Source organism: Oncorhynchus gorbuscha, linkage group LG03, assembly GCF_021184085.1.
Source record: "Oncorhynchus gorbuscha isolate QuinsamMale2020 ecotype Even-year linkage group LG03, OgorEven_v1.0, whole genome shotgun sequence".
Lineage (NCBI taxonomy): Eukaryota > Metazoa > Chordata > Actinopteri > Salmoniformes > Salmonidae > Oncorhynchus > Oncorhynchus gorbuscha.
This window is the reverse complement of record NC_060175.1, coordinates 103,207,753-103,217,773: the sequence shown is the minus strand read 5'-3', so window position 1 is coordinate 103,217,773 and position 10,021 is coordinate 103,207,753. Positions and strand designations below refer to the sequence as shown.

The 10,021-nt window shown below is 45.8% G+C and overlaps 1 protein-coding gene across 1 annotated transcript in view; it reads right to left on the bottom strand.

The window, feature by feature from the left end:
* Nucleotides 1-363: 363 nt before the first annotated feature.
* LOC124018081 (transcription elongation factor A protein 1-like) overlaps nt 364-10,021 on the bottom strand; it is an 11,448-nt gene continuing 1,790 nt past the window's right edge. Inside the window, exons 2-5 of the mRNA XM_046333338.1 lie at nt 9,024-9,203; nt 7,192-7,338; nt 5,022-5,093; nt 364-1,854 (exon numbers count right to left, since the gene is read on the bottom strand). Coding sequence (XP_046189294.1) covers nt 1,846-1,854; nt 5,022-5,093; nt 7,192-7,338; nt 9,024-9,203 — 408 coding nt within the window. The 3' untranslated portion in view covers nt 364-1,845. The remainder of the gene's footprint in view (nt 1,855-5,021; nt 5,094-7,191; nt 7,339-9,023; nt 9,204-10,021) is intronic.

The following is a 10,021-nucleotide window of genomic DNA, read 5'->3' as shown; positions in this document are numbered from 1 at the left end:
CCCCACTAACCTTCTTCTCCAGTCCCCACTAACCTACTTCTCCAGTCCCCACTAACCTACTTCTCCAGTCCCCACTAACCTTCTTCTCCAGTCCCCACTAACCTTCTTCTCCAGTCCCCACTAACCTACTTCTCCAGTCCCCACTAACCTTCTTCTCCAGTCCCCACTAACCTTCTTCTCCAGTCCCCACTAACCTTCTTCCCCAGTCCCCACTAACCTACTTCTCCAGTCCCCACTAACCTTCTTCTCCAGTCCCCACTAACCTACTTCTCCAGTCCCCACTAACCTTCTTCTCCAGTCCCCACTAACCTACTTCTCCAGTCCCCACTAACCTTCTTCTCCAGTCCCCACTAACCTTCTTCCCCACTCCAGTCCCCACTAACCTTCTTCTCCAGTCCCCACTAACCTTCTTCTCCAGTCCCCACTAACCTACTTCTCCAATCCCCACTAACCTTCTTCTCCAGTCCCCACTAACCTTCTTCTCCAGTCCCCACTAACCTTCTTCCCCAGTCCCCACTAACCTTCTTCTCCAGTCCCCACTAACCTTCTTCCCCAGTCCCCACTAACCTTCTTCTCCAGTCCCCACTAACCTTCTTCTCCAGTCCCCACTAACCTTCTTCTCCAGTCCCCACTAACCTTCTTCTCCAGTCCCCACTAACCTACTTCTCCAATCCCCACTAACCTTCTTCTCCAGTCCCCACTAACCTTCTTCTCCAGTCCCCACTAACCTTCTTCTCCAGTCCCCACTAACCTTCTTCTCCAGTCCCCACTAACCTTCTTCTCCACTCCTCTGCAACTCTACATCTTCTAGCAGAACCTCCAGTTTCATTCATTTGTTCATTTTAACAGAAGAATTTAAACCTAAATGGAAGTCTTCAATAAGAACCCGTGCAGCGTGTATGTAAAGACAGTAGATTCAGAATGACTCCAAACAACGGTTTGTTCTATATACAGCAGGGCTGTGTCCCAAATGGCACCTTCTTCACTATATAGTGCACTATATAGTGAATAAGGTGCCATTTGGGATACAGACGTTAAGAGTGCATATACTCTATCTACAGCAAGTGTATAAAACTAATAGCAAAATAATCATTTGTGGCACAGAGAGGCAAAAAAAGGCACCACTATGTTCCCTAATGCCAAAAACAAAAGCTTTTTTGTTGTTGTTGTAAGTTATAGCTTAAACTAATAAACATCAAACCAAAACCTTATTTTTAAGAATAAGTGCTTAACTTCAGCCTGGTACCGATAACGGTTTCTATGATCGGATTCCGAGATCGGATTCCGAGATCGGATTCCGAGATCGGATTCCGAGATCGGATTCCGAGATCGGTTTCTGAGATCGGATTCCGAGATCGGTTGGTGCTCTTGTCAACTCGTTGTCAAGCCAAACATGACATTCAATAAGAGGTTGGTAAGAGAGCAGAAACAGAAGATACCCAGACGAGCTCCATATCATAGAAATTAAAATACTAGACTAGCTCCATATCATAGAAATTAAAATACTAGACTAGCTCCATATCATAGAAATTAAAATACTAGACTAGCTCCATATCATAGAAATTAAAATACTAGACGAGCTCCATATCATAGAAATTAAAATACTAGACTAGCTCCATATCATAGAAATTAAAATACTAGACTAGCTATATATCATAGAAATTAAAATACTAGACTAGCTCCATATGATAGACATTTTCTCAAAATATATTCCAGATTTATGAGGTACAAAATGAAAACAACAAAAGTAGGAAAAGAAAAAAACGATTTGCAGTTGTAACAAAATAGGTCCCGGTTCTTCGTTATCCGTGTCAGCTCATCTTGTAGCAAATCATCATCTTCTCCTTAACAGAACTGGAATGGAAGGAGAAGAGATTTCAGTAAAGGTTCTACGTGTGGTTGATTTTACCTCAGTTGAATTCACTGATTGCAAGTCTTCTGGATTAGAGCGTCTGCTAAATTACCTAAATGTGAGAATACATGAGATAGAGAGAGAAAAAAAAACTCTGGTTGGTGTGTGGTATTATCCTGATATGAGAGAATGTATAACTTCATTAAAAGTGTGCACGGTTACCACTACATTCGTAACCAAGGTAAAGTCAGCACTGCTTGACAATGTCTGCTACCATCTAGTGGTGACACTGTGGTACTGCAAAAGGGCTGAGCGAGCAAGCCACAGCCAGAATCACCATGATCCCACTTCCCCTACGTCTACCTAGCCCTTATTTACAAATCACAACAAGTCAAGGTGAGGTACCTCTCATTAGTCATATGTTGGATTCCAAATCAACGCCTTACCTCGACCCCGTATACACATGACTACTGATCTGACAGAAGTGGATACGTGGAAGCAATGTTGGTAAACATTCCACCTAACCAAATCACAACGTGAACCTCCATACATACAACTACCGTTCCAATCATTTAATATCTAGCGAAGAGGGTCCATGTGGAACTCAGCAAGATGCCCCAAACCCTTATCGATCCTAACTCCAACAAGAAAAAGTTAGGGAGCAGGGAAGTGTGTATATCTAGGGAGCAGGGTAGTGTGTATATCTAGGAGCAGGGTAGTGTATATAACTAGGGAGCAGGGTAGTGTATATAACTAGGGAGCAGGGTAGTGTATATAACTAGGGAGCAGGGTAGTGTGTATATAACTAGGGAGCAGGGTAGTGTATATAACTAGGGAGCAGGGTAGTGTGTATATAACTAGGGAGCAGGGTAGTGTACCTAACTAGGCGCAGGGTAGTGTGTATATAACTAGGGAGCAGGGTAGTATACATAACTAGGGAGCAGGGTAGTGTCTATATCTAGGGAGCAGGGTAGTGTACATAACTAGGGAGCAGGGTAGTGTGTATATAACTAGGGAGCAGGGTAGTGGCTATAACTAGGAAGCAGGGTAGTGTATATAACTAGGGAGCAGGATAGTGTATATAACTAGGGAGCAGGGTAATGTATATAACTAGGGAGCAGGGTAGTGTGTATATAACTAGGGAGCAGGGTAGTGTGTATATAACTAGGGGAGCAGGGTAGTATATATAACTAGGGAGCAGGGTAGTGTGTATATAACTAGGGAGCAGGGTAGTGTCTATAACTAGGGAGCAGGGTAGTGTATATATCTAGGGAGCAGGGTAGTGTATATAATTAGGGAGCAGGGTAGTGTCTAAAACTAGGGAGCAGGGTAGTGTATATATCTAGGGAGCAGGGTAGTGTATATAACTAGAGAGCAGGGTAGTGTCTATAACTAGGGAGCAGGGTAGTGTCTATAACTAGGAGCAGGGTAGTGTCTATAACTAGGGAGCAGGGTAGTGTATATATCTAGGGAGCAGGGTAGTGTGTATATCTAGGGAGCAGGGTAGTGTATATAACTAGAGAGCAGGGTAGTGTATATAACTAGAGAGCAGGGTAGTGTATATAACTAGGGAGCAGGGTAGTGTATATAACTAGGGAGCAGGGTGGTGTATATAACTAGGGAGCAGGGTAGTGTATATAACTAGGGAGCAGGGTAGTGTCTATAACTAGGGAGCAGGGTAGTGTCTATAACTAGGGAGCAGGGTAGTGTCTATAACTAGGAAGCAGGGTAGTGTATATAACTAGGGAGCAGGATAGTGTATATAACTAGGGAGCAGGGTAATGTATATAACTAGGGAGCAGGGTAGTGTATATATCTAGGGAGCAGGGTAGTGTCTATAAATAGGGAGCAGGGTAGTGTGTATATCTAGGGAGCAGGGTAGTGTCTATAAATAGGGAGCAGGGTAGTGTGTATATCTAGGGAGCAGGGTAGTGTATATAACTAGGGAGCAGGGTAGTGTATATAACTAGGGAGCAGGGTAGTGTATATAACTAGGGAGCAGGGTAGTGTATATAACTAGGGAGCAGGGTAGTGTATATAACTAGGGAGCAGGGTAGTGTATATAACTAGGGAGCAGGGTAGTGTGTATAACTAGGGAGCAGGGTAGTGTGTATATAACTAGGGAGCAGGGTAGTGTATATAACTAGGGAGCAGGGTAGTGTATATAACTAGGGAGCAGGGTAGTGTGTATAACTAGGGAGCAGGGTAGTGTATATAACTAGGGAGCAGGGTAGTGTGTATATAACTAGGGAGCAGGGTAGTGTATATAACTAGGGAGCAGGGTAGTGTATATAACTAGGGAGCAGGGTAGTGTATATAACTAGGGAGCAGGGTAGTGTGTATATAACTAGGGAGCAGGGTAGTGTGTATATAACTAGGGAGCAGGGTAGTGTACATAACTAGGGAGCAGGGTAGTGTCTATATGTAGGGAGCAGGGTAGTGTACATAACTAGGGAGCAGGGTAGTGTTTATATAACTAGGGAGCAGGGTAGTGGCTATAACTAGGAAGCAGGGTAGTGTATATAACTAGGGAGCAGGATAGTGTATATAACTAGGGAGCAGGGTAATGTATATAACTAGGGAGCAGGGTAGTGTGTATATAACTAGGGAGCAGGGTAGTGTATATAACTAGGGAGCAGGGTAGTGTGTATATAACTAGGGAGCAGGGTAGTGTGTATATAACTAGGGAGCAGGGTAGTGTATATAACTAGGGAGCAGGGTAGTGTGTATAACTAGGGAGCAGGGTAGTGTATATAACTAGGGAGCAGGGTAGTGTGTATATAACTAGGGAGCAGGGTAGTGTATATAACTAGGGAGCAGGGTAGTGTATATAACTAGGGAGCAGGGTAGTGTATATAACTAGGGAGCAGGGTAGTGTGTATATAACTAGGGAGCAGGGTAGTGTGTATATAACTAGGGAGCAAGGTAGTGTGTATATAACTAGGGAGCAGGGTAGTGTACATAACTAGGGAGCAGGGTAGTGTGTACATAACTAGGGAGCAGGGTAGTGTGTATATAACTAGGGAGCAGGGTAGTGTCTATAACTAGGGAGCAGGGTAGTGTCTATATCTAGGGAGCAGGGTAGTGTACATAACTAGGGAGCAGGGTAGTGTATATAACTAGGGAGCAGGGTAGTGTATATAACTAGGGAGCAGGATACACAGCCTACCTTCCAGCGATTGCCACAGCCGTTGCACAGTACGAATGTAGTCATGGGTTCGTCAGCACTGCGCGTCTGCACCTAGAAAACACAGAGAACGACAGAGTGTACAGCAGGGGTAGGCAACTCAATTCAGCCGTGGGAAGATTTTTGTCGGAGCAGATGTTCAGGGGCACGGGGCATATTGATATTAATGTGTACACTACAACTAAGTCTAAAAATAGATTGTATTTGAAAATAAATAAAATTACATTGAGACATGATCACATATTTCTGATGATTTTACAGTCATTTTTCACCCCAAAATAAATATTTATAAATACAATACCAGTCAAAAGTTTGGACACACCTACTCATTCAAGGGTTTTTTATTTATTTTTACTATTTTCTACATTGTAAAATAATAGTGAAGACATCAAAACTGTGTAATGACACATATGGAAACATGTAGTAACCAAAAAAGTGTTAAAACACAGCAAAATATATTTTAGATTCTTCAAAGTAGCCACCCTTTGCCTTGATGACAGTTTTGCACACTCTTAACATTCTCTCAACCAGCTTCATAAAGGTAGTCACCTGGAATGCATTTCAATTAAGAGGTGTGCATTGCTAAAAGTTCAATTGTGGAATTTCTTTCCTTCTTAAATGCGTGTGAGCCAATCAGTTGTGTCGTGACATGGTAGGGGTGCTTTACAGAAGATAGACCTATTTGGTATAAGTGCATACTGAACAGGCAGTTAACCCACTGTTCCTCGGCCGTCATTGAAAATAAGAATTTGTTCTCAATAACTGACTAAATAAAGGTCAAATAAAAAATAAAAATAAAATCAATCTACACCCAATACCCCATAATGACAAAGCAAAAACAGGAAATGTTTGCTAATTTCTTAAAAATAAAAAATGTAAATGCCTTATTTACATAAGTATTCAGACCCTTTTGCTAAGAGACTGTAACTTGAGCTCATGTTCATCCTGTTTCCATTGATCATCCTTGAGATGTTTCTACAACTTGATTGGAGTTCACCTGTCTCAAATTCAATTGATTGGACATGATTTAGAAAGGCACACACACCTGTCTATATAAGGTCTGAGCCATTAGGTCCAAGGAATTGTCCCTAGAGCTCCGAGACAGAATTGTGTACACAGATCTGGGGATCTGGGGAAGGGTACCAAAACATTTCTGCAGCATTGAAGGTCCCCAAGAACACAGTGGTCTCCATCGTTCTTCAATGGAAGAAGTTTGAAACCACTAAGACTCTTACTAGAGCTGGCCGACCGTCCAAACTGAGCAATCGGGGGAAAAGGGTCTTAGTCAGGCTGGTGACCATGAACCTGATGGTCACTCTGACAGATCTCCAGAGCTCCTCTGTGTAGATGGGAGAACCTTCCAGAAGGACAACGATCTATGCAGCACTCCACCAGTCAGGCCTTTATAGTAAAGTAGCCATACGGAAGACACTCCTCAGTAAAAGGCACATGACAGCCTGTTTGGAGTTTTCCAAAAGACACCTATGAGACCATGAGACACAAGATTCTCTGGCTTGATAAAACCAAGATTGAACACTGTGGCCTGAATGCCAAGCATCACGTCTGGAGGAAACCTGGAGGTACCATCCCAGTTCACTATGTCAGTACCTGTGTAGGTCCAGTTCACTATGTCGGTACCTGTGTCCAGTTCACTATGTCAGTACCTGTGTGTAGGTCCAGTTCACTATGTCGGTACCTGTGTCCAGTTCACTATGTCGGTACCTGTGTAGAGGTCCAGTTCACTATGTCGGTACCTGTGTCCAGTTCACTATGTCAGTACCTGTGTAGAGGTCCAGTTCACTATGTCGGTACCTGTGTCCAGTTCACTATGTCAGTACCTGTGTAGAGGTCCAGTTCACTATGTCGGTACCTGTGTCCAGTTCAGGTGCAGTTCACTATGTCGGTACCTGTGTAGAGGTCCAGTTCACTATGTCAGAGGTCCACCTGTGTAGGTCCAGTTCACTATGTCAGTACCTGTGTGTAGGTCCAGTTCACTATGTCAGTACCTGTGTGTAGGTCCAGTTCACTATGTCAGTACCTGTGTCCAGTTCACTATGTCAGTACCTGTGTCCAGTTCACTATGTCAGTACCTGTGTAGGTCCAGTTCACTATGTCAGTACCTGTGTGTAGGTCCAGTTCACTATGTCGGTACCTGTGTGTAGGTGCAGTTCTTGCCCCTGCATTTTCCACATTGAAACATGTCAGTCTCGGTCCCGCCCACTTTAGACAGCTGGTGCTCTCTGATGGCGTCCTTGGTCAACGTCTTCCTCATCTCTTTCAGCTCCGCGCTCGCCATCTCCTGTTGGGTCACACACAGACAGAACCTTTACAGGACGCGTCTCAGCGTCAGAGATGAAGCGCACACAAACCACACTGTTTTAGAGTGAAACCTATATTTCAAAGCACCTGTCAAAAGGCGTCCGAATGCTTCGCATTGTTTTGTTTTTTTCCTCGGACTGTTCCGGAAAGAAAAAAGGAAAGGAAAGCCTAAGTCGGTAGCTGAAGTCCACGCCCCTTTCGTTCTGTGATTGGTCAACAGTAGGGTTTTCTACAATTACGTTTTTTGTTGTAATTCAACGAGAGACGACTCGCTTTCATGTCAAAAAATAAATAAAATCCATTGAGAAATACTACACCAAACATCTCTGTCAGATGTACAAATGTAGTTATCTTGGTTTATTCTGGCTACAACGTCTTTGTTTTTCAAGCGAAGATCTTTTAAGGGATTATGCGAGCTCACTAGTTTGGTTGGGGCCTGGGGCCTTTGGTTTGGCCTTTTGGTTTGGTTGGGGCCTGGGGCCTTTGGTTTGGCCTGGGGCCTTTGTTTGGTTGGGGCCTGGGGCCTTTGGTTTGGTTGGGGCCTGGGGCCTTTGGTTTGGTTGGGGCCTGGGGCCTTTGGTTTGGTTGGGGCCTGGGGCCTTTGGTTTGGTTGGGGCCTGGGGCCTTTGGTTTGGTTGGGGCCTGGGGCCTTTGGTTTGGTTGGGGCCTGGGGCCTTTGGTTTGGTTGGGGCCTGGGGCCTTTGGTTTGGTTGGGGCCTGGTTAGACACCAGCTGAACTGAAGCACGATGCTACTATTACTATTAGAACATGAAATACACAGACACACACTCCGACCCCACGCTCCCCACAACACACACTCCGACCCCACACACACACTCCGACCCCACGCTCCCCACAACACACACTCCCCCCCACACACACACTCCGACCCCACGCTCCCCACAACACACACTCCCCTCCACACAACACACACTCCCCCACACCCACTCTCACACACACACACTCCCCCCACACCCTCTCACACAACACACACCCCCCACACACACACTCCGACCCCACGCTCCCCACACACACCTCTGTCCCCACCCCTCTCAACACACACACTCCCCCACACACACACTCCGACCCCACGCTCCCCACACACACACCTCCTGTCCCCACCCCCTCTCCCACAACACACACACCCCCACACACACACCCCACCGACCCCACGCTCCCCACACACACCTCCTGTCCCCACCCCCCCTCTCCCAACACACACACCCCCCCACACACACCTCCGACCCCACGCTCCCCACACACACACACACCTCCTGTCCCCACCCCCCCACACAACACACACAGCCCCCCACCCACGCTCCGACCCCACACCCCACACACACACCTCCTGTCCCCACCCCCTCTCCCACACACACCCCCCACACACACTCCGTCCCCACGCTCCCCACACACACACCTCCTGTCCCCACCCCCTCTCACACACACACACTCCCCCCACACACACCTCCTCCCACCCCACGCTCCCCACACACACCTCCTGTCCCCACCCCCTCTCACACAACACACACTCCCCCCACACACCTCCGACCCCACGCTCCCCACACACACACTCCTGTCCCCACGCTCCCCACACACACACCTCCCCGCACACAGCCCCCCCCACCCACCACGCGCTCCCCCCGCACACAGACCCCCCCCCGTACCTCAGCAGCCATGTTAGCGATGTGGTCAGCAGAGATGTTTCCAGCGAGGACGTTGCGTCGGAGGTCCGGGTTCTTCTGGTCCTTCAGGTTGGAGATACGGCTCCTCAGTCTGGACTTGTACTTCTGGTCTGTGGACTTAAACTCCTGGTAGATACGTGAAGCAGGGAGAGTGAAGGAGTCCTCAGAAACAGAACGAAAACAAGAACAACTCTGTCCTCACACTATTACAATGTGTCTGGTCCTCACTACATCACACTATTACAATGTGTCTGGTCCTCACTACATCACACTATTACAATGTGTCTGGTCCTCACTACATCACACTATTACAATGTGTCTAGTCCTCACTACATCACACTATTACAATGTGTCTGGTCCTCACTACATCACACTATTACAATGTGTCTGGTCCTCACTACATCACACTATTACAATGTGTCTAGTCCTCACTACATCACACTATTACAATGTGTCTAGTCCTCACACTATTACAATGTGTCTAGTCCTCACTACATCACACTATTACAATGTGTCTAGTCCTCACTACATCACACTATTACAATGTGTCTAGTCCTCACTACATCACACTATTACAATGTGTCTAGTCCTCACTACATCACACTATTACAATGTGTCTAGTCCTCACACTATTACAATGTGTCTAGTCCTCACTACATCACGCTATTACAATGTGTCTGGTCCTCACACTATTACAATGTGTCTAGTCCTCACTACATCACACTATTACAATGTGTCTAGTCCTCACTACATCACACTATTACAATGTGTCTAGTCCTCACTACATCACACTATTACAATGTGTCTAGTCCTCACTACATCACACTATTACAATGTGTCTAGTCCTCACTACATCACACTATTACAATGTGTCTAGTCCTCACTACATCACACTATTACAATGTGTCTGGTCCTCACTACATCACACTATTACAATGTGTCTGGTCCTCACTACATCATTACACTATTACAATGTGTCT